At 38.1% G+C, this 24,959-nt stretch overlaps 2 protein-coding genes across 2 annotated transcripts in view; both read right to left on the minus strand.

Annotated features, from left to right (window-relative positions):
- Positions 1-2,285: 2,285 nt before the first annotated feature.
- LOC131773610 (fibroblast growth factor receptor 3) overlaps positions 2,286-24,959 on the minus strand; it is an 88,659-nt gene continuing 65,985 nt past the window's right edge. Inside the window, exons 5-20 of the mRNA XM_066169163.1 lie at positions 9,802-9,909; positions 9,346-9,464; positions 8,878-8,933; positions 8,594-8,742; positions 8,095-8,232; positions 6,437-6,452; positions 6,172-6,211; positions 5,226-5,538; positions 5,037-5,147; positions 4,474-4,664; positions 3,992-4,114; positions 3,730-3,800; positions 3,549-3,589; positions 3,361-3,457; positions 2,985-3,084; positions 2,286-2,892 (exon numbers count right to left, since the gene is read on the minus strand). Of these exons, the coding sequence (XP_066025260.1) occupies positions 2,839-2,892; positions 2,985-3,084; positions 3,361-3,457; positions 3,549-3,589; positions 3,730-3,800; positions 3,992-4,114; positions 4,474-4,664; positions 5,037-5,147; positions 5,226-5,538; positions 6,172-6,211; positions 6,437-6,452; positions 8,095-8,232; positions 8,594-8,742; positions 8,878-8,933; positions 9,346-9,464; positions 9,802-9,909 (1,727 nt within the window). The 3' untranslated portion in view covers positions 2,286-2,838. The remainder of the gene's footprint in view (positions 2,893-2,984; positions 3,085-3,360; positions 3,458-3,548; positions 3,590-3,729; positions 3,801-3,991; positions 4,115-4,473; positions 4,665-5,036; positions 5,148-5,225; positions 5,539-6,171; positions 6,212-6,436; positions 6,453-8,094; positions 8,233-8,593; positions 8,743-8,877; positions 8,934-9,345; positions 9,465-9,801; positions 9,910-24,959) is intronic.
- On the minus strand, positions 15,094-21,265 carry LOC136282028 (neural cell adhesion molecule 1-like). The gene is made up of 6 exons (XM_066169175.1): positions 20,947-21,265; positions 20,120-20,392; positions 18,373-18,666; positions 16,740-16,988; positions 15,856-16,245; positions 15,094-15,502 (listed from the first exon to the last, which is right to left on the minus strand). Exons 1-5 carry the CDS (start codon positions 21,152-21,154, stop codon positions 16,109-16,111), a joined length of 1,161 nt encoding a protein of 386 aa, XP_066025272.1. The 5' UTR covers positions 21,155-21,265; the 3' UTR covers positions 15,094-15,502; positions 15,856-16,108.

Here is a 24,959-nt window from a genome sequence, read left to right on the forward strand (position 1 = left end):
CGGCATATTTTATTTTATCTAGTTTTTAGCTTGCATTCTTATAGACCTGTTGACCAGTTTTATAATCCTCAAATACATTTTAATTCTAAATACGGTACTTTAGGATCGAGGGACACTAGTTCATCATTTGAATTATTGTGTGTTACCCTCCTTAAATAAAGTTGTTATTATTATTATTATTATTATTATTATTATCATTGTTATTATTAGAGGCATTGAGTCATAATCCAACAGCCAAGTGCAAATGCCAGCGATCTGAATCTGCAGTTCATCTTCTACTGAGCTTAATTCCTATCGCAGCAATATCTCATCCGTAGGGTAAAACTAACCCGGGTGTTACGGGAAAAACTTACTGATTTTTTCGTGTGCTTGTTTGCAACATACTTATTCGTAAACTTTCACATTTAACCATTTCCAATTTATTCAATTTCATTCAAGCTCTTCTATTTTAGTAAATTAAAAAATGTATAAAACCACAGTAGCTTTTGGAATAGATTTTGCTTGCTACTCGCTTTCATTATGCACCTGCACGTCGGCATTTTTGTTATTTACTATTAGTAAAATTTTCAACCCATGCTGACACGAGCAACGGGCCCGAGAGCACGGTCCATGAGGATTTTTAAATTCCATCCCGCTGACGCTTTGCGGGCTGAATCTCGAAGGGAGCATTGCTGAGTCCGTTTGTTTCCCTTCTAGCGGTTTCGTAGGCCATTTCGCAGAAATATTATCAAGTTACGTACTGTTGCATAGATTTAATAGTGTCAGGTTTTCGTAGACGGTCCCTCGCTTCCGTTTTACCTCGCAGGGCGAGGAAGGAAGAGTGCTCCAGGCAAGGAAGAGTGCTTGAGTTTTCATAGGCAATCTCATCCAAATTTCAACCAGAATCACGTACTTGGGAATCAGTTTCAAGGTGATCTGATTCGTAAATACAACACAGTAAACTCTGGATGGGAGTCGTTTTGAACAGCCTGCACAGCGAACTTAAACCTTTGTATCCAAATATTATCTGCATGACATATGGTTAACGTCAAACACCAATTGCCAAACAGATATTAATTACACGTAATTATAACAGAGTAGACGTTCTTCATTTCAGGCCAACATGATTCTTTTGCTCCTAAGGAATTGAAGGACAGCATAGGTACAATCAATCGTCATAGGAGTCGATATTCACTGAACGTAAATCTTACCTTTTGTAACAAGATATCATGTGACCTAAATTAGTTACTCTTGCATCGTTTCAACATCGAATCTATTATACTTAAGGCGACGCTTTTATCAAGACGAAATGGATGACAGTCACATCGTAAAATTCTCTTAAAGTGGAAAGATTTTCAGACAGCTGTAAACATGAAGAAAATCTGTTTTTAATAAATGAGATGCGTGTATTTTCTTATACATTAGACTACTTATGGCAAAGTCATCTTACCGATCAACTCTCTCATCTAAGAAGTGCAAAAAAAAGTAAAGAAACGATATCGGATAAACCCGTGTATAACATTCTTGTTACCATTGCTGGTGCACTTAGTATTGTGATGGTATCATCCACTTATCTCTAATATAAAGGAAGTGGATTCCTGGCCAATTTCAATGCCCGCTCCTCAAATTTCTCCCTGTAGATGGAGAAATTTGAAGAGAAAGCAAGATGCAATGCAAAAAATGTTAAAATACTATTAGAAAAAAAAAACAAACAAACAAGCAAAAAAAAAACAGAAACAAAAAACCAGAAAAAAAAACAAAAACAAAAACAGAAAAAAAAATTGACCAAATCAATCAAATAACAGCCTGTACTATTGTAGTATCTGTAAAAACACTCAGACACGCTCGCACTCATCATTACGAGAAATGAGAGACCGAGTTACTCAATATGCGATTAAGCTGCACGCTTAGGTCAAAATCATTGGACTTAACCCGTGACTTTTGTGAATCCCCAAAATCTGGTACGTCGGATATCGGAGATTATCAAAGCCTAGTATTGCGTTTTGTGAAGATCACTATGTTGCTGAATCATGGCAATGTTGGCGATCGGCCTAATTCCTTAAAAAAATCGCCTCGTGCGTCCTTGGCAATCGTGGCATGACGGATATCGGGGATTAGACAAACGAGTACGAGGATGCCCGAAAATTCAGCGAGTTCCACAACATCGACGTAAAACGACATTCATTATGCCAGCATTTGTTGGGTAAATTCTTTCCGAACCCGGCTTCGACTTTACGAAGCTCTCAACATGGCACAGGAAAGAGCATCCAAAAAGTGTATTCTACTGGAAAATTCACACTGCTCGCTTGTGGTTGCAGTTTTTATTCAAGGACGCATTTAAGCTACTCGCTTATATATCAAAATGCAGGCTCATTCCAAACTTCAAATGTCCATTAGCTCACAGAATGCAATAACGAAAACAATTTCTCCAGCGCTTCCTCAGCTAAAGTTTCTAAAGTGTGTCAGCAATAACATCTAACATTTAACCAAAACCTTATTTTCGAGTGCAACATTCAATAAAGTGGGCTGAACAACGCTTAAAGTGCGCAGTTATCCTAATTTAATCATTCTAATAGCTATTGACTAAATATTGATATAATAGATAATGGTTCACCTTGATTTCTATACCAAATACCAATTAAACTACATGGTAATTAGCAACAACGGATCACTTTACTCCGACTTTTACGTCGCTTTATGGGCAGGGTACTTCCCTTGGTTGTTAGCTGCATTATAAAAGGGACTGGATTTAGCATCAGGACACATCTAGTTTTAAAATTTCTATTGTTTGGGGTGTGTGGAAGAGACGGTTTCCGCCTATTATGATAAGAGTTGTTTCCACAATTCTTGAACAAGAGCCTAATCCATGCTTGCGTAAAGGATGTTGTCATAATGTTGCATGTTGATGAGCCTCTGTAAGGAAAATAAAAAAGAGAATCTATTAAACGACTTCTAAGTCAAAAGGTGACTAAGCCTTGCTTAAATTTATTTTGTAGATATTCCACCTGATGTTGATTTTCCATTTCCTTCAAATCATTCCTAAGATTCTCAAAAATTGGGCGATCATCTGGGTTCTCTTGCCAGCAGTCTTGCATAATCTTGTAACTAAATAAAACCAAAAAAAATAAAATAAAACTTGGATTTTGGTGATACGAATTCTACTAAAAGTTTTTTCATAACATTCTGCAGAGCTACCTAAGCACGAAAGTTGGGACCTTATTCCTAGGAAGTCAAAGAAAGTAATGGTCCATAGATTGATATTTGATTGTTTAGGTCTGGAAGGCCATTCTCGTTGCTAAAGAGCTATAGAGGTAATGAAAAAAAATTCTTAACTTTTCACAGCAAGTTCATGATTAAAAAATTAATGGTCCATGGTCTTACAGGGTATCGTCCACGTGTCGTGGTTTAGGCATCCTGTAACCCTGAGTCAGTAAATCTGCCATTTTTCTTCCGTCAATCTTTGGATATGGAGAGCCACCTAAGACGAGACGTTAAACACGAAGACAGGGAATCGATCAAAAAGTGCGCCATCTATATAAATTACACTGAAACACAATTATCTGACATACCTATCGTGAAGATTTCGTAAAGCACAATTCCAAAACTCCATCTAATTAAAGAAAATGCCATCAGGCTTCATTGCAAGTTGACACGTACAGGTATAATTAAATTATAGGTTGAACATGAATAGATTTGAACGGTTTTTTTTAACTCTTTAAAACTGTTTATCGGCTTATTAGATCCACTTACACATCACTTTTCGTCGTATATCGTCCGTATAACAGCGCTTCGCAAGCTGTCCATTTTACTGGCAGTCTTCCCTATCGAAACATGGAAAGGAAATGTTGAAGAAAAAGAGCAGATGATTCTTCCTTTTGTTTATCTGGCGATGATGTAGTGTTAAACATTACTGAGAAACAAGGTGAGAAGAGGTTGAGATAGGATATATCTATCCTAATAAACTTCGGTATTAGCCAAACACGCAACATATCATGATAACGAAATCAGAAACCTTTGATTTCTTTTCGTAGATGTTTTCCTGGCATACGTCCCTTGCCATTCCAAAATCGGTTACCTTACATCGTTCTTGCTCTCCAACCAAGACGTTCCGGGCTGCAAGGTCGCGGTGAATAATCTGTCGTACATAATACAGAGCATTGATGAATAATTAATTGATTCAATAACTCATTTTGCACTGCTCAAAAGCGTCGGATGGAAAAACTTTGTTCTTTGCAACGAAACAAAAGTGATAGATGTAATGGACGCTTTTGATCATTGCAAACAGAAAGCTCTATTATCCTATTAAGCTCCATCCAACCATATTGGAAAGATTTCCCTTGTTTAAGTATCAAACAAGTTCCAACTTGAGTCACTTGTATCCAAGTTTACTTCATGCACAAAAAAGTGTGGATGGAAATTGAAATGAAAAAGGTATCCCTTGCATCTATTGCCGCCGAGACAGCAAAGGGAATTTTGATACTAAAATCGACTTACATTTTTTGAGGACAAATAATGCATACCATCAGCCACTTGCCAGGAAAACTTCATTAGCTGCTGGGAAGTCAAACTCGTCTGAGGCTTAATATCCGGGTCCTTGAAGTAGTTATCTTCTAAATGTCGGCTCTTTCTCAAATAGCCCAGGAGATCTCCATACGGGACATATTCGATAAGTACAAGCAAAGGATCTAAAAAATATATGTAGAAAACAACAAAGAACATCAGCTACGTTATCACTTTGAAGTGATAGTTACAGCAATGGGAAAACGAAAAACTTTTCACTTGTGCTAAGTGCATTCTAAATTTAACCCAGGATCTGCGGTAAACTGGATAAATAATCTTAAATCGAGTGAACCGGAACTCGTAATGATAAAACAAAATAATTATTTATCGTGCACAATTGCTACAAATGCTCTTTGCTGATACTGTTAAGATCAACAATGACAGGATTAGGTATAATGAGAGAGCAAGAAATTATGAATTCAGAGCAATTTTGGCTTTATGTTGTCAGGGTGACACAAAGAGACATAAACTAGGCAGTTTCATTCTATTTTCTGCACCTGATTCAGTTACACAACCCTGCAACTTGATAACGTGTGGATGAGGCCTTAGTTTCTTCAGGACTTCAAGCTCTGACAGCAAATCTTTCCTCTCTATGTCTGTAGCGTTACCTAAAGAAAAGAACGACTATTCAGTAACAGTAAAGCCTTATCTTAACTAAAACGCTCTTTAGGCAATGAATAGAGTACCTTTCAGCATTTTTATGGCAACTGTAATTGTCTCCTTTCTTCCTCGAAGGTTTGAAGCTTTTCCCTGGGCGACTTGACCAAAGGCACCTTTTCCAATAATCTTTTCAAATGTTACATTTTCTCTTTCCACTTCCCATGAGCGCGTTCCTGGGTGCAGGGGTGCATATTCGTTTATTTCTAAATAACGTCGCTCTGGGTCCGTGGCAGGATCATTCAGTGGTCTAACTTCACTCAGGTCCATGTAATTTCTGGGAGCATGATGCACCACGGTGCTAAGGTTCCCATTGCTACTTTCCAGTTCAATTCCCTCGTTCTGTTTTCCAGCGAAAAGAGATTCACACTTAGTCTGGCCTGTTTTGTCCCCATACGGATTGGTTACGAGTAAGGAAGATGTCTCGTATTTCTTAGGGAAGTATCATGCAAAATTTAATGGGTGCATTCTCCAGTCTATGGAATTGTACGTTTTTTTTCATTTTAATTCACTCGTTTTGCGACCAGAATAAAGGAGAATCACACGCAACCGTAACCTTTCTTATGACAATGAGATAAAATTTAGAGAATTCTTGAATATTATGATGTAATCCACTAAACTAAACGCCTTTTCTGAGAGCACTTGCGAATCAGTACTAAGAAGATTTGACTCGTAAATACAGCTGCAATTTCTTAAAATAAGGGCAAAAGGTTGGCAAAGCGCACTTCAATGAACCTTGAAATCCAAACTTAATTTGTATAATAAGTAATAGACTAATAAAAACTCATCTTCCTTTTGTTACTTCCTATGTAACACCATTTCTACACAACTGATTCACGGTATTCAAGTCCCAAGGGCCTTGAAAAAATTGAAGGTATGCATGCTTTGCTTTAACTTTCAGCATTTAATTGCCAAACAGATATTTGTTGATCATCACAAAGTAGATTATTCGATAAAAATGCACCCCATACTTACCACGTGAGGCGTACGTGACTCCTTAAGGACTGTATTAGGTCTAAAAGAAAATCAAAACTAATAGTTTCTAGGAAACTGACTAAACCTCACCAACAAAATCACTTTCTTGTTTTCTTGTTTTTGTCTTTTTTTTTTGTTTTTTTTGGAAATATCAACTGACACATTTTGAGAACAACTGAGAAACTTTTCTCAGAACTACAAATACGAACAATACCAATCTGATCTACAGATGCTATATTAACGTTTTATTGTAATGACATCTTACCGATTATCTTTTTCACCTAAGAAGTGTGGAAAGAAGGAAAGAGATGACATTAAATAAAGAGAAAAAAGCTGCTTAAATTATTTTAAAATTCAAAAAGTCCTCATCAATTAAGCGGTCATGTATTTCCAGCTCCTTCTCTTGAAAGTACTTCCAGTAATAATATTATTTATCTTATCCTCAGAGGGCATGGTAAGGAATCCCGCAATGTGATTGGTTCTTTGCGCATTCCGTATTTTCCTATCTCTACCCACGGGCAACAGTAATGCTCTCGTGAGTCGCTGAGTTCATTCTTACCTTCGTTGCCATTTTTCATAAATCTATTTTGTTTTACCGGCCGGGCAGTATTTTTAAGCAAAGACGTTGGTCACTACCTCAAGCCGATAATTAACTCATTGATCCTCTCTTTTCTCTCCCTCAAATCGCTTTGGCTGACAGAAAGCTATTGGTTTCGAAATTAACTTGTATGAGCTAAAGAGTCATTAAACTGGTTGACAAGCGGCCTAAAGCCCGTCTGTAATTAATTTCAATCCCTCACAAAAAGTACTAGAAAGTTAAAACGTGAGGAATTTGGTTACAATTGAATTAATCGATGGAACCTTCATTCATTTAATATCTGAATTCTCTCAAACAATCTGTTCGAAGTAAAAGGGCGTGCGAAGTTTTCAGTTCTACAACAAATATGCGCTCTCGGTGAGTCTTTTCAAGTCCGTTCAATTTGGACATTTGTACCGTAAATTGCACAACAGAAAGTGAAGGAATTCAATGAGAAAAAGCCGCATTGAGTCTCCTTGTGTCTCGTTGAAGTGTCTAATTCGAATTTAGTTTTTGTGGTGGAAAGACCAGCTTTACACACGCTATTGAAGTAAACAAACGAACAAACTCTCACAATTTCCAAATAAAAAACTTGAATTCACTTACAATTACATTCCTCACCGTTTACTTGATTAACAGAGGTAAATCTTCGTACATGAATGAATCGCGAAGAGAGTGAATAATACTTTCCGTAAGATCATTGACTGTTTTCGAAGAAATCATTGTGGTGACAGTCCTTGCCAAACTACTTTGGTTGTTTTTTCAAAACTGTATATGCCCTTTTTTTTCTTGCGCGCTCTCTAAACGACAGGTGTCAGATTGAGACAGATAGTTGTAGAAATAACGTTTCAAGGTTTGTTGGGAGGCCTTTTAAATCACCTTTATCATTACACAAATGAAAATGCTTCGGTGAAGCGTCTCTCTTTAATTTGCATCGCCTCTATTTTAACTACCATCTACTCGCTCAAGAATTGTTCAGTTTATGGAGGATCCTGCTGTAATTACAGCCCTAAATCATTCGGGTTCTTTTGGAGAGAATTTTCCTTAAGTTTAAGGGAAAAAAAATTAAAATGTTATTCAGCAGCCTAGATCTGTCCGTATTGGGAAAAGGTCTTGAGTAACGCCGTCTATTGGTGTCATGAATTGAAAGACTTTGCGAAATGACTCTACTATGCTGCAAGTTCTCCGACTCCTTGCAGTTTCCTCTTTCCTTCCCCCTTCTCAGTTTCCATTCTATTCTTCAAATGAATCTCCTTTTGTCAATCGTCCACAAATCATAAATCTAGGTTAGTAGAATCTTGAATAAGAGCATTTACCAACTGAATATAGTAATTCACTCTACTTACGTTTGCGGCGTTTCCAGGCAATCAAAATAATAGCAACAGCGAACATAAAGGCAAGGACCCCAATAACTGAGCCATAAATAGCATCCTTATTCACCTTTGCTGGTTCAGATGGGACTGGACCAGGAACAGTAACTAAATCTTAAATAGATGACATACATTTTACAGAAGCAATCCTTTTTTTAACTGTTTAGTTGAATTAATAAGAATTAAACTGATTTAAACACAGCTATGCACATTTATCGGCAACCCATAATAGGTAAAGAACTCATAAAATGTAGCTGAAGTTTGCTTTGGCCTTGTGATCAAATAATGTTTTCGGTGCACACCCACTGTGCAAGAACATCACAAAGATGTTTTTCACACGAGCTTAAAGTTAAAAGGGTAACTTCCGTGAGTTTCCATCACACTGGTAATCCATCTTAAGTACAAATTCGCAGGTCACAGACCCAATTTTCATTAGGAGCAATCCAAATTACCGTCGTTGAAAGTTTATACACACCTGAAATAGTTGATCCTACGGAAAAGGTATCTACTTTTAGGGTACCTAGGCTTCCATCCTTAATTGTATCTAGAAGCAATGATTCTACTTCATTTTCTCCAACAGGCTCGTCAAAAGTGAGCGATATGTCTGCGATAACACTTCCCTCTCTGTAAAAAGATAAGAAAAGTAAATCCAAAAATTTCTTCAACTTAAATGTTTTGAAGAGTATCTCAACCAGTAAAATAGAGAATTTTAAAATCAAAGTACAATAAGTAGCTTTTGTCATCGATGAATGATGATACCTCAGCTGCGTTACATTGATTTCTCTGACGCCAGAACCTTTGAATTCTTCATCCACCTAAAAAGCAACGACATCCAAATCATAAGTCAGTATGGTAGAGAAAGGAGAGTGGGATAAGCTCATAATTATAGGAAAGGACATAAGGATGTTTTGCCCTATTTTATTACAATTTAGTCATAGGAAAATGTTTTACACTCTGTACGTAAAAGACTCCTCACTTAATGATACCTTGCTCTCTACACGCACTTCAACAGAAAACGAGGAAGGCTTTTCTATAAAGAGCAAAGGAGGACTAAGATAACTTTCTTCCTTCTGTTTTACTGCAGTATTTAAAAGAGAAAATCCTAACAAATTAGGATACTGCGCCTATGATTATACTGTTGGATAGAAAATATCTGATTCTCAATGACTTTTTTTTTAATTAAGCAATGAGCACCTTCTCAAAAATATAACAACACCAATGACTTACCGAACGTATTATTATTTCAACAAACAGTTGTGTATCTAGGTCAGAAAAGTCTGTAAGTTCCTCTGTCCACTTTTTATTGTTAATTTTAAGGCTGATCATGATAACAATTGCCACTGCGTCTATTGTAGCAAAATGAAACGGAAGTACAACCTTCATTATCCTGAAGATATAGCTTGCAACATATTAACATTCATTACCTAATATCAAGCAAAGCAGCAAAATTGTAACGAACACAAAAGTGGCTCCCACATGCCACACTGATAATTCGGTTTCTGGTATTTCGTTTCAGTAAAATCCTGACCTATCGGGTAATAGTAAGGAAGTAACGAGCTCACATTCCTGGATTTTTGGGGCATTCTCATAGTTCTCCTCCTCCTTTTCATCCTCAAGATTTAATTTATTGACGTCTCGTTAACCAACGGGTCAAAAATATTCGTCTTTCTTTGTTCAACTTACCATTTTCTTTGCAATCTTTTCCTTTTTTCCCCTTGGGATAGAGGCAAAAGTGCTTTCCAAATTCTCTACAGGTTTTTCCATTGGTACATTCCACAACACAAGGGTTTCCTACACGCACAAAAGTCAAAAGACATTATTGGATGAATGAAAGTTCCGCTAGTGTTTTAAACGAGAGAGACAAAAACTTCCTCCCAAAACTTTTCAAATCATATATTTTTACAGGTGGATAAATATTGTCTATTTGATAAGGTTTTCATCTTGAATTTTTTTTCTGAGAAAAGCGTTTCAAGGTTCAAGATCCTAGACTTAAAAGCTAAGTTGTGTTTTTTTGAAATAATATTTGCAACCGTATTCTTTGAAAAGATATATTTTGGCGATATCAATTCACTGTCCGCAACAACGAGGTCAGGAGAGGGAATTCTTGTAACTGCGCTGAGCATTTTTTTCTCAAAGAAAATTTTGTTATTCATCGTTGCTTTATAGTTTTAAAGGTGTAATCGTTTGTCTCACGATGCTAGGTAAGGTTAAAGAAGCCATCCACAACAGAGTTCATCCTAATAACAACAATGGCGATAACAAAATTCCTGAAGCATGGATGCTTATGATCACAAAGCACAACCACCGATCTGTTACAAAGGGAACCTATGAGGGAACAACATCTAATAGCCAGAATAATTATGAGTATCGAAATGAACCAATAAAAGCGCGCCACAGCATGACAGTAACAACAAACTAAGGTGTGATCGCATAACTTCATCCACGGTCTCGAAAAGCCGAAGTTGTTACACACGGGAACTTGTAACGAACACAAGACATGTGAATTTAAAATCTCCTCTCCTGTTATAGTTTCCTTATTGTGAATTGTGCGATAATGATAATAAACAACCACATTGTAGACTAATAAATGTTCTGTTCCGGACTAAAGCCCTATTTCCTGATTTTAGCAAATCTCCAAAGTAATAAACGATAGAAGAAAGAAACGCTACGATTTTCCCTTCGAGTTTTCGCCTTCATGCATCTCTCTAAACGTGAAATTTTCCATTCCTACAAAAAGTCTCAACATATTTTCATATAATTTAGCTTTTTTGATCAATCATCTACATGAAGAGCATTTTGAAAATGTAGGTTTATTTGGTAAAGTGACCGCCTAGACCCAGAATTGCGTGACAGGTGTAGTTGAGAGAAACTAGTCACAGTCGCCGATTTTAAAAGGCATTCAAGACAAAAAAGACGGTAGTGTCCAAAGAATTTTTTGATGTTTTTCAGAGATGAAATGATCGATTATAAAGGGGAGTTAAGATTAGTGTTGTAGCTTTCTGGCAAGGGAAGAAATTTGACCTCAAAGTCGTCAAATATTTGGATGAATAGAAAAGTCTAAAAACACAGTCGTTTATTTGCCTCTGTTAATTGACAAGCTGTCAATCAAATTGACTGATATCAGCGTCAACTATTTGCTAAGAATGTAATAATATGTGTGCAAACCCTCAGAATCATTGGTAAAATACCATCGTAGTGAGAGCTCCATACATTTTACCTCAAGCGATTTCCTCGGTGAAAACCAAGTCAACGGGGGGATGGTCTATCTCCCCTGGAAAAACCAAAACAGAAACCAGCTTATCATTTTGAGTTTTGGGGTAGACCCTTTCAACTAGCACAGTTTCATTGATAGCGGAGCTCGCAGCGTGCGCAGCGTAGCCCCATAACTATACAAAATAGTAGTAACTCATCAGGCCGAAAAAATTTGGACTAATGACCGTACGGGCGTCCGTACAAGGTGCTACTTTTAGCGTGCGCGGCCATCTGTACCGTGGGCATTATCTAAGCCATTACGTAATGGAAGGGCGTGAGAAAAGGTGATGCGCAGGCGCGATTGCTTGCGTAACTTGAATACCCCATTCGTGTGCACCAGGAGACACCAGCAGATGACAATGAAGTGCGCATACTCGAGTGTCAAGCTTTAATGCAGTGTAATGGGCCACACGGTCAGATATTACAAGAGGGCTTCAAGTGGGCTACTAGATGTGAAGCCGCGTGAGCAAATAATTTGCAACCCACGTTTTGAGCGGGAAATCAAATTGGCAAGGATGTGGTTGAACAGTAATTCTCAGTATTTTGCAATTTCTAAACAACTCGTAAGGCAACAATACCGGCAGAGTTTAAGCTTTGTCAAGCGGAGGAAATTGTTATAATTCAAGTTAGTGGAGAGAGGGTTTTAAGTGAAAATAGGCTTGATATAAAAAGACAGAGCGACCAAAGAAAGCAACAAGTAAACGGCGTAAAGCGAAAATCGCTTAAGAAAGGTAAAAGGGCGCCAAAATAAGCAGAATACGGTGAGAGGAACAAGAAAGAGAACTGGGATTATGACTACTTCAAAAGACTTTACTACATGCCGTATAGGTACAGGCAGGTGTTGTAAAAGACGTTTGGTTAGCTTTCTCATTAGTGTACATTTCTTTTCCTAAGAATTTTTTTTATCCAGCCTGTGCTGAATTCTAATTTTTCAACCAAATTTCATTATTTTTTAAATATTATTAGATCTCCTTTTATCAGTTAATATTTATGTAATTCAAATAATTACATAAACTCTTGCATATGTATGGCATATTGTTTTTGCTCTGATCCTCCTAACATTTTACTATGAGAAGGGACTGTTATTGGCTATAAAAGCGTAGTCAAATTAAAGTTTTTTGCACAACTTATGCATCAAATTTTTGCTATAGAATATTGTATCCTTCTTAAAACTAGTTTATCAGAATAAGAATGAATTATTGGGCACAGGTATGGCTTTCACGATGATAGTTTCCAGGTTTGAAAAAAGTCACTGCCTAAAGTCACTAAAATCTTCAGTTCCTTTGCCCTGACAGCCCAACCTCGTCAAAATATTGCCAACAGGAGTGATTAGCAAATTATTGACACAGACGAGAGAGCCTATTCCCACATAGTCCTCCTCGATCCTGTTAGCTTACTATGGACATGGCATTTCAAACACGGTGTATATGCCACAAGTTTTCCTTTTCCCTGACTAATTATTTTGTAATAGTGTTTGTATTATATTTCAACCCAACCATTTTCTACGCTAAACAGAGGAGGTTGAAACGTTGGGGAAAAACAGTGGGGTGAGCATTCCTACCTGGCAACTTCAAAAGCAGATATAAGAGAAGCCCATACGATTCTGGCGCATCGTTTTACTGACTCACTGTTCTCACTGCACGTGTATACTATCGTTTCTTTCAATTTTGGCTCATTTTCCCAAACCGAAATTATAACTCGGGCTCAATAGAATACAATTTCAATTAATGCTGACATCATGCGCTTCCTCTGAAGAAGAAAACATTCCCTATCTTCATAAAATTTGGTCAAAACATCAAGAACAACGACGAAAATCGTAAGCTGTCTGAAGATACCGCTGACTAGCATGCGTGTAGTTGTGAGAATATCGTCCCCAGGTTCCAGACTTCGTCAATTTTTTCCCCACCTCCCCCCCGAACTGGTCTTTCAATTCATTGAAAAAACTCTTCTTCAGCCAGTGCTAATAGTTTTATCACAGTATTCATTCAGTATAATGAAGGGCTGGAAAATAAACTAACAAGAGCTCCGCTTTTAGGCTTGCCTAAATCTATATATTATCAGCGAGATGGCATGTAGCACGACTGCCGGGTACTCTAATGGACACACTTTCATAATCTGTCAGTTTCTACGCCTAACGTGTAGAGCTTTTGGCCGTTTTATGGCTAACCTTATTGAGACCCTCGTGAAAGAGAAATGTTAAATACGTTTTCTTTCAAAAGAAGGCGAAAGTAGCTCAGGATGATCGTGGTGAGCGGCGAAAGTCAGTCTGTCTCTAAATAGTATAGAATCACATGCAAGTTGGGGCATAGTCGGTTGCGTAACGCGTCAAGAGCAATTTCGCCCAAGAGAAATGTTTGATGATTATAAAAGAGGATATACAGAATGAACGTCACAGGGTACTCACCACTGGTCATTGTGGATTCATACTTGGCTTCAAATCTACGATTAACTGTTTGTCCAGGGTGGAACATCACAAACATTTGATTTCCATTCGACAACTGAGGCTCATTCCAAGACGACCCCTGGCAAAATCGCCCTAGCGAAGGTGAACTTGTTGACCCACCATCATAAAGCTCCACATAAGAACAAGAATCTGAACAAGGATTTGCTGAACACTCACTTAACACAAAGTCAGTAAACGTAAAATTTACAATTTTGTTTGCTGGCGCGGTAATGTTCCAGGCACAATTTCTGGACGCAGTGTAATTACTCTTTGGGTAGTTTGTGCTGCTGATTTTGCCGCTGCCTGAGAGAGGAATTGCTTCCTTGGGACAAACTGTAAGCAATGAGAAGGAGCATGTAGTGCGAGAGAATAAGCATAGGCTGTTCCGGGCGTTCAATTACTAAAACACAGGACCATATTCAACAGCGCGAGAGCAGCTGGAGAGTGAAAAAACCAGGGAGGTGTGGGTCATGTTGGGTAATCAACGTCTTCTTTTCCCCACCAGACCCAAACCTCACTCTCTTTTTCGCTACTCCGCTTCTATCGTGCCCCTGGCTATTTCACTCTGTTTGACTGACTAGAACGCTTGGAATAGGCCAGAATAAACGTGGATTGGTGATAGATATATGGCTTCTTTCGCAGATGCCGTCACAATATGCATGGTAAGAGCAAAAGAGTGGCACACGAGGCGCTTCCAAGTGTCACTGATGAAAACAGGGTGACATCACCTAATATGTCTTCCTGAGTAGACGCACGGTAACGTGGAATCTAGTTGCTTCATATACGATGATGGAAATTGTTGTAAATGGTGAAGTCATCCACACCTCTTTTCTCCAATTGGTGCTAAATAACAGCCAATCAAAATGCTTATCATATAACTGTTGACTCGACCAATAGTCAAGATCAAAACGGCTTAAAACCATGCTCTTTAGGCTGATACATTTCAATACGACTTTTATACGTGAGTAGTCCCAAGGCAAGAATACGAATATTTGAAACTCGTTACGGTGACCAAATTACATTGTCAAGTCAGATGAAACCAAAATAATACTGTTATACTCCTCGACCGACGCAGCGCCACAGTTTTTTGGAAACTTACCACCTTAATTCAATTAGGGTTGGCATGGCTTCCCAGTACATCACTGCTTACACTATACATCAGAGATGTTCGCATTCACCCTGAGTTGATAACAGAGAGAACCTCCACTCTTATCAACTAAGCTCCTTATCATTACTTGTGTGGGTGAGTTTATTGCATGTAACATATTCTCTCAGCGAACTCTTAGATCTCAGGAAGTTGTTTTCTCTACTTACTTGGAGGACTGTAGTTCAACAGCTTGTAAGTTGCCCCAAATCCGTCATAATCCATGTTTGCATCATGGGACACAAACACCACCCTCAAGCTTTCGTGCAGTGAATAAAACTTTACAGGAATATACCTTGGTGTACCACATAGTTTTCCAGGCGGCACTTCATCACTGAAGCTATTCTGAACTTCCATGTAATCACACGAGCAAGCAGCATCACCACAACGTTGCAGATTATAGTCTGGTATTGTGAGCTCAACACGGTATCCTTGTTTCCCTATAATCTTCCAGCTACATGTCTGGTTAAATGGATAGTTTCTTGGATAAAAGGGAGAGGAGAAAGAACCTGATGTTTCATCGAGGATCATATCTGCTGGGCACACTAAAAAGAGTAACAAAGACTGTGTCAGGCATCCAAAACTGTTTTAGTATTGATTTTTACACTCCACTGTGGTTAACGGGTTGATTTCCAATACAGCCTACTGCTCCTTTTCCGTATGTTGATGGGTTTAAACATAAATCAATGTAACCGACATGAAATATTAACAGCTTGCGTCCGGGTGAAAGGCTTGAATACATTCAATTTTCTTTCTACAGACTATAGCTGTTAATAGATTGTCTACCTCATTATTTTCAGGTTATACTCAACAAAACTCTCGTTTAGTTCAATAGAGTACATGCTCAGTACACTTCTATACATCCTTCATAAACTACCCCTGAAGGAAAAGCTCTTACGTGAATCTCCATCTATCGCCTGAAAGGTTGCATTGAACCCTTTGTTTACAAGGCCGGTGCGCGATTCAAATCTCACTTGAATGAAGTTTCCCTCGGAGTACAGAGGAGGGGGATGCTTTTGACCACAGATCTTAAAGTCTTTAGGAGTTTTCTCCATGAGAGGCAACGTTTGTGATAAAGACTCGGGCACTATCTGCTGCCGCTCCAGCACAATCATCGTTTTCATCTGCTACCAGGGTAAAGTTCAAGAGGGTCAGTTTGATGATTTTCCCATCGGGTACCGTGATATTCCAGGTACAAATCCTGTTTGCGTCATAGTTGTTGGGAAAATTGGGGCTGGAAATGTGACCACTAGTAGCAGTAATGGATTCCCCAGGAGGATCGGACGTACTGTTGGAAAGCAATTACTCCAGTTTATCCTAACTGTGAGAAACATTTTTCTGAATGTTCATTTGTCTCTGATTTCTAGTGATTCACCATGAATTTTCGCAACTATGCGACCTTTGCAATCAGGGTTTTTTTTGGACATAAAATTTTTTAGCCTGCACGCGCGTTTCTTGACCAAAAGTAAGTTAAAAGCCTTGAGCAAAGCAAGAAGGCCAGCGGTCTGCAAGGAATCTGGCAGACCACTTGCAGGCCTGTTGCCGGCTAGCGTTGCCCAAAGCATCAAACTTATTTACAGGCAAAAAACCGGCTCTTACTGTAGAACCAATGACGAAAGCTTGTCCGCCGGCTGATAATTTCACTGAAATTGGATTCCCTAGTTTCAAACACAAGACACTGTTAACTGGATTTAATGATACATCCACTACTGCCAAAGATCAGACACACCCAAGTCCTACATGGAAACACGACTAACACATCTAACGTGCACGAGAACTTACTCTGGACATTAAGAGTGATTTCTTTCCAATCCTCGCCAAGTTCATTTCTAGCAACACATCGGTAGGTTCCATCATTCTTGCCACTTATGTTGCGTATGATGCAGTGCTCACCCAAGCAGTTTAATTCATCTTCTATCTTTCTCCAAGTAATTGTTGGCTGAGGCACTCCCTTTGCACGACATGTCAATGTAACATCGTTTGTTTCATTAACTGTGAATGCTCTTTGATAGAAGGTGATTGTTGGTGGATCTTTTGTAAAACAAAAAAATAAGAAAGATAAGTGACAAATAAAAATTACTGCAGTTGATGAAGCTATTAAAACAATTTTCCACGAAGTGCGAAAGAAATCAGAGATTACTTTGCTTTTGCTTTGACTTGCTTTGTGGTTGGTACAAAAAAACTCGTGCCACTCTCTGAACCAATCAGATACAACACCAAAACCAATCACGAATTGGTCACCCACGTTTTCCTGCGCTTTAGGCGGTTTGGTTATTTTAGTTTGAGTTCTCAATGGCTCTCAACCCTTTAACTCTTAGTAAAGGTTCTCATTAGTAATTCTCCTTACTGTCTTTAATTGCCAGGGAAATGTGGCACAGGGTGTTCATTTGGCAATGGATATCACAAAATGCTACACATTATTCCCAGAACAGTCTGGCTAAAATTCTGTTGCCTGACCTTTCCATTTATCTTTCATTTTTTGTACAGATATAAATAATAAACAAATTGCTTTCACTTCATAACACTGTGAGTGTTGTCAAGGAAGACCCTGGATATACACAAGTAACCTATACATTTTTATGTTTTTCACTAACACCAGTTTGGCACTTTTTGGCATAAAAGTTTACAGAAATCTGATTTGCCACTTTTTCTCTTTTGAGAAATAACAACATAATGTGCAAAACAAAACTTTGATATTCATTTAAGGGGGATCAAAAACACAAGAAAGAAAATGCGCTTGTTGTCACTGGATCCTTCCTGGCCAGAACAACCAGCCAAGCAATCTCTGAAAAATTTTGAGACAGCCTCATTCCTTTGAAAAAAACTGTGTACTCACATGGACGTAATAGCTAAGAGACTGAGTAGACGACCAACATTTTTGTTACAAAACTTTGCGTGAGCAATTAAAGGAAGATGAAGCATGGTTGATCTCAATTCACATTTAATTTAACATTGCGATCACTGAAACAGAATAGGGGCACTTAGCACTTGTTAGAATAACGGAGTTTTTCATAAGGAGGTCCTCACTAGATTGAGGGCGCTTACTTAATATGGGCACTGATTAGAATAGTGGTACTTATTGACAAAAACAAATTTTAGGCAGCATCTAGTATAGAGGGGCACTTATTGGGGGGGGGAGGGCACTAAATGTAATCACTAAGGTAAAATTGGATCAAACCTAAAAATGCAGGAAAATGACACTGCAGGAGTCTTCACCCCCAGATTTTCCAAAGGAGCCCAGACCCCCTTGGCAACAAGAGGCTCTCCAGGCCTTCTCTGCCAGCTATTCTAAAGCATCCATTGGGATCAAATTTTAATTAAACCAGTATCATGACTTGCACAGGATAGCAAAATCAGTAAACATATTTAACAAATCTAAAACATTGTCCAGTCCATAACAAATAACATAACTTACAGTTGACCAATAAGAAAGCAGATTTTCTATCTCCAGTTCCTACTGCATTTGTACCATCACACGAGTATTGCCCAGCACTTCCCTTCTTAGCATTCTTGATACTCAGTCTGCTTTGTGTATTGCTAATTTTCAAAGTTTCAAAATCTTGTGAATTGGTTATCTCAATGCCATCCTTAAACCATTTGTATGCGGTTGCAGTGGGAAATGCTTCAGTGAGACAAAGAAATGTGGCAGTACGACCTTCCACGACAGTTTGATTACTGCTCAAACTGTTTGTTTTGTGCACAGGACGGACTGTAAGATAAAAATATGAAAACATTAAGGGAAATCTTTATCACTGGCTTACATAAGGATTAAATGATAGAGCTACAGTACACTTTACAGCCCTTAATGTACACTTCTGTTATAGACTGGACTTTCTATTGGTTTCCCAGCCTAATATTACCCACACAGAATATAACAAAATTGTGAGAATTGTTTATCAACCACAAACTAAAGGTGAGAGTTTTACAAACTTTTCTTGTGTTCTTCCAACATCTTGAGTGGGTTATTACGCCCAGTAAATCAATAGAAAGTTAGATAAACTGCTTTCACAAAATGAAGTTAAAACGTTTCAATTTTCTATGGGTTTAAGGGTGCAGTAATTGATAGTTTTTTTTCAATCAATCAGCACTTGTAATATCTCAGTTATTTACCTCTTTAACTCCCATGAGTGACCAAGACAGAATTTCTCCATAGAATATCAATACAATATCAACCAGATAAATCATGAGAATAAAGAAAATATCAATTTGGAGATAATTGGTTGATCCAATACTAAATTCTCTGAACTAACTTTTTAAAGAATTGTATGGTTGACAGTAAGGAGAATTACAAATTTGATCTGGGAGTTAAAGGGTTAATAAACAGGAATAGTCACAACAATTTTGGATCCTTCTCGAAATTACCTTTACATGAACAATTGACAAAATGATCCCATGAACATATTGAAAACATTTCAACACATGTCCTGGGAGATAATGTTCAGGACTGATTGTCAACGACATTCATTCTTTGTATAAAAGATATCACAAAATGTCCTCATAGATAAAAATTCAACCAAAGAACCATATCATTTTGACCTTTAACTGAAGTATTGTGAAAATGTGGTTGGTTCAGAAATTACACAACAAACCAGAAAAAAAATTAATTAACTTGTATTCAAACCTGAACTCGCAAGAAACAGATTTATGAAAGTTCAAAACTTCTTCTACAAGTAACTGTTCATACATGTCTTTGTTTGCCATTTCAATCTGAGAGTTTGTCCCTGATCCCCTCTAAATAATGTATATCAACTGTACATATATGTCATCTGATATTTATTGCATTCAGTCTTCGATACACATGTACATTTTCAAAAGAGCAGTACACATGTGATTGTTTGTCTCACAATGTGGTCACTGCAGTTGTGGATCCCGATGTTTGAACTGCAGGGAGATTGTGTAATTGCATCACCTATAAGCTGTTGTGCTCAGTTGTGACTGGATGTACCTGTAAATGCACTGTAAGTGAGTTTCCCAAAACAACTAACTTTTTCTTAGCAGTTTATCATACCTTTCTTTGTTGGCCATTTTGACAAATTTTTTAAGCTGGTTATTTCCTTCATCTTACTAACCATCTATTTAACATTGTACCATAATGGTAAACAAAATGTATAAATGAACTATCCAGGGAAAAGAATAGAAGTAGGTATTGTGAGTTGACTTACATCTAACTGTAACCTGAACAGTGTAAGAGTCACTGTACTGGCCAAGAGTTGGAACATTAATAACAGCTTCACATCTGTACGTCCCTGCATCATTCCTGCTGGCTGATGTTATTGTGTAGTTGGAGTTATTTTGATCTTCCAGAATCTTTACATTATCTTTATACCACCTGTAAGTGGGTTTGGGGTTGCCACTGGCCACACAAAACAATGTTCTTGTAGCACCTTCATCCAAAGTTGGAGCTGTTGTAGTTTTGAGTGTAATTGGTGGGCTCACTGTGTAAAACAATGAATTTTTATTAATACAAAGGTCAGATAATCATGGGATTATTACAGCATCCTAAAATAGTTTTGAATTACCAGAGAGAAGAGTTTTAATACTGGGATTCAAATCTGTCCTTAAGCCTTGACACACTTGACAATTTTTATATTCTTATTGCAATGATCAGCTAAAATTACCAGGTGTGCTTGACACAACAATAGCAATTTCCGTGGATTGCTATGATAGGCATGTAGGATTGCTGATATCTGGCATGTCAGATATCACTGATTTTTGCTGGTGATCAAATTGGCTGCATGCAATCTGTGGAAAAAATCAGGTGTGTCACCAGCTTTAGTTTAAAAATGTCAAAACTAGGAAATATTTGTGCCACCAATATAAATAGTCAGGATCAATATCAGTATCTGGACAACTGCCCACCTACCCCTCCCCTAACCCAACAAAAGTCTATTGATAACAATTTAGGGTTAATGTTGAGTTAGGGGAGGGGTAGGTGGGCAGTTGCCCAGATACTGATCCAGTAGTCATTTAACTTAGTTGAGGAACTTACCAACAACTACTAGTTTAGCCCTATCCTGAATCACAGGAGGAACACCAGAAGTGAAAACCACTTGACAATCAAAATCACCATTGTCCTTTGTCTGAACATTTGATATTCTAAGTGTTGCATCCCCTGATACCTGATATTGTGAATTGAGAACAGAGACTTGCCCACTTGATGGTTTAGTAGCAACCCAAACATTATTGTGAAACCACATTATTTGAAAAACTGTTTTCCCATTGCTGTTGAAATTCCATGTCAAGGATGCAGATTGACCCTTTAGCTGATACTCAGGACTGTTTGGTTTACTTGTGAAACTTTGACTGTCTGGAAATATACAAAGGAATAAAAAAGAAGTTTTAATGACTGTATATAAGGATGAAAGAGCATCAAGAGAAATTCCCAGCTTGCTTTACTCAATTAGGAACTCAAATCTCAAAACATGGTAGGTAGAGAATTTTAATCAATTTTTTTTCTCCATCTCAAGGTGGAGATGACAATTTCTAAGAGTTGAAGCATTCTTCTATTTGAACCTATTAACTGCCACGAGTGACCATGACAGAATTTCTCCTTACAGCATCAAAACAATATCAAATAGAAAAGTGATGAGAATAAAGAAAAATATCAATTAGGGTGTTATTACTTGATTCAACACCAAGTTCTCAGAAATAGCATCCTAGAATTGTATAGCAGGCAGAAAGAGAATTATTAACAAGATCTTGGACATGATAAGAAGAAAAGAAAATAAGAAGCACTAAGGAAGTTTACAGAGCTTGAAAGATTTGTAAGGGTTGTTGCTTACATAGGTGAAAACAACCTCTAACCTCCTAACAACAAAGAACTCTCTAAAACTTTTCAAGTGCTTTTTATTTCAATAAAGACACTGTTAATTAAATAACATTCTCAACATGTTATTTTAAAAGTTGTACCAAGAGAAATTCCCTTTACTACAACCACACTAAACTCATTTAATTTTATTATCAGCAAGTATATTGGGAAGATGAAGGAGGCTTGCTTATCAAAATATTCCAAAAAAGAAAGCCAGTAATTTTGGAATGAATTGGTGTAATGGAATGGGTACCCTGTGCATCATTCCAACCATTTATGCAAGAATAGTGGATGATTAAAATATGTCCCTTTAGCTTTACACAGAGCAAATAAAACTTGCTAAAGCAGACTTGAATGAATCTTGCACTGATGTAGCATAATGATCAATTTCTACACAGCCTACAAGAATTACCCAAATATTGAACGGTTTGCAATCCTAGATTTACTTTAATCAGATTCCAAACTTAATCAGTTAATATCATTAGAGCATTTGTAACAGCTGCACGGTCCTTGTTTTAAGTCTTTGATGAAATGGTTTCACTAAGTTAGCTTCCCAAGCAGCAGTTGTACAAGCATGAAAAATAAATTACAATTTGTTATCAGCATGCAGTTCACTGGTCACCAAAGCCAATGGCAAGTGATCCATTGCTTTCATTGCTCAACTTTTCTGTATGATAATAACTTTCATCATGAATAAATCACTCCTGTTTGGTTTCTCAGGTAAAAATATAAGGTGGGATCCCGCCAATCCCACCTGGGATCCCATGTGTGTCCCAGGTGGGATCCCGCCTTTTTCAGGTGGGATCCCGGGTGGGATTATGGAACATCCCGCATAGGATCCCGGGTGGGATTATGGAACATCCCGCATGGGATCCCACCTGGGATTATGGAACATCCCGCATGGGATCCCGGGTGGGATTATGGAACATCCCGGGTGGGATTATGGAACATCCCGGGTGGGATTATGGAACATCCCGGGTGGGATTATGGAACATCCCGGGTGGGATTATGGAACATCCCGCATGGGATCCCACCTGGGATTATGGAACATCCTGCATGGGATCCCACCTGGGATTATGGAACATCCCACATGGGATCCCACCTGGGATTATGGAACATCCCGCATGGGATCCCACATGGGATCCTGCCAATTGAAGTTGGGATCCCGCCTTAAATTCCTAATAGCATCCCACCTGGGAAAGCACATCCCGGGCAGGATTAAACCTAGAATCCCACCAATCCGTCTTAGGATCCTGCCTCAAATTTCAGATAGTTTCCCACCTGGGAAATCATATCCCAGGCGGGATTGCATCTGGGATCCTGCCAATCCCAGTTTAGACCCTGCATAAAATTACAGATGGCTTCCCACTTTCAGAAAAATCCTTTGAGGGATCCTGTTTATCACTGGAGACCACAGATTTATGAAATGTACTGGATAGGATATCTTAAAATTAAGAGGATAAAATTTTCTAGGTGAGCTATAGACCCCATCAATCCACTGAGGGTCCAAAACTTTCCAACTAGCTATAGAACATACTGACACCTCCAATGGGATCCCATTGTCTTACCAAGCTATTGATCATAAATGATTCAAACAGTACATGAATACACAGACTATATGTGATAAAGATCTCATAATTTATTTGCAATGAACCAGCATGTGTTTGACTTGTTTCATTAACAAATTTCTTAACCGAATATTCTTAAAGAATAACAGCAAAACTCAGCATATTACTTTTTCTTCATCATTTAAGCAGACCATCTACAGTGTAATAAGGCTCAACGTTTAAAAAAATTGGCTGTTGTGTATCAAAGAATAAAAGAAAGACAAAACCTCAATAATTCATGTTATCAAAATTTTGACAAAGGTACTGATTGAAAGTCTGCTCTCTCTTCAGTCGAATTTTTCAAAGCAAAGCAAGGTCAGAATGTTCCCAAATGTGACTAAAGTAATCTTGAAACCTTACTCATAGATTTATTTCATTGTAAAGTGTAAGCTTAGGAAACTGCAGTATGCAAGCGACCAATTCGATTCTCAGAATTATTTGAGTTTCAGTTGCGCTGAGTGTTAGGTAAGATTAATTCTAGCCGTTATTTCTATTCTTTGATAAGATTTTGATCACGTAACGAATATGGCAATTTGTACTCACCACAAACTTCTAAACATCCCAGCTTTAAATGGCCACTCGATCGTTGTTTGAACCAGTCGATATGTCAACTGTTAATTGTCCCTTCTTTTAAGTTCACGGCGCCAACGACTTTCTTTTCTTTTAAAACACTCACGCTGTTCTCGTTTTCCCATTAAACCACAATAAAACCAATCTTTAGAAGTGTTATATTAGGCAAAACAGTTGGGAAAAGAAACAACTTGAAGCAAGAGCGGTTAACCGATGAAAAGTACATTCAAAGATGAGCGCCAAATAGAGTTTTCTTTGTTTCCGATTACGGGCATGATCACGTGGACCTTTTAGCAAAGAGAATCCGCTGGCTTGACCCATTGCAGTCTCAAGAGAAGCGCGCAACATTATTCTGTCTCTTCTGACCGGTTCTCCTCTCTTAGATGGTGGATACCTTGGATTCATGTTTTGATGATGACATAAATAATGATGTGAATTCATTCTATGTAGAAATAATCGACAAGAATCGAACAAGAATGCACGATTTGTGGCCGAAAGTTTTCGAGGAAAGAAAGACTCGAAACCCACTTGAGTTATGTTCACGGCGAAGGTGAGAAACAACACAAGCCAATAACATTAGGAAGTATAAGAGATACCTAGATGATCACAGTGTACCAGTACCCAAATCAACAAGGCTTGACCACAACAAGCGTTCAGCAACACGTTTCAACACAGTTAGCCATCTCGATTCCTCAGTCGGTCTTTCCAGTGAACTAGCAGTGGTGCCAACAGAGTCAAGTGCGTCTCATAACGGAGAAAACATTTGCACGAGAGACAGAAGCAACTACATGCGATTACAGAGGTGCATTGGAATTCTCGTCTGCAAATGGTTATGCACAGTCCGAAGCGTTACCGAGCTTGGAAAGGGGTGGAGAGAACGAAGATACAAGGTTGTCATTTTATACTACAAGTACAATTTTATACCAGACCTACAAGGTATAGAAAAATTTTGTTGATCTCTGACACAGAGAAGAACAACAAGTAAACTTTAGAGCTGTTATTATTGAACTGTGACTT

Source organism: Pocillopora verrucosa, chromosome 6 (genome assembly GCF_036669915.1).
Source record: "Pocillopora verrucosa isolate sample1 chromosome 6, ASM3666991v2, whole genome shotgun sequence".
NCBI classification, from domain to species: Eukaryota; Metazoa; Cnidaria; class Anthozoa; order Scleractinia; family Pocilloporidae; genus Pocillopora; species Pocillopora verrucosa.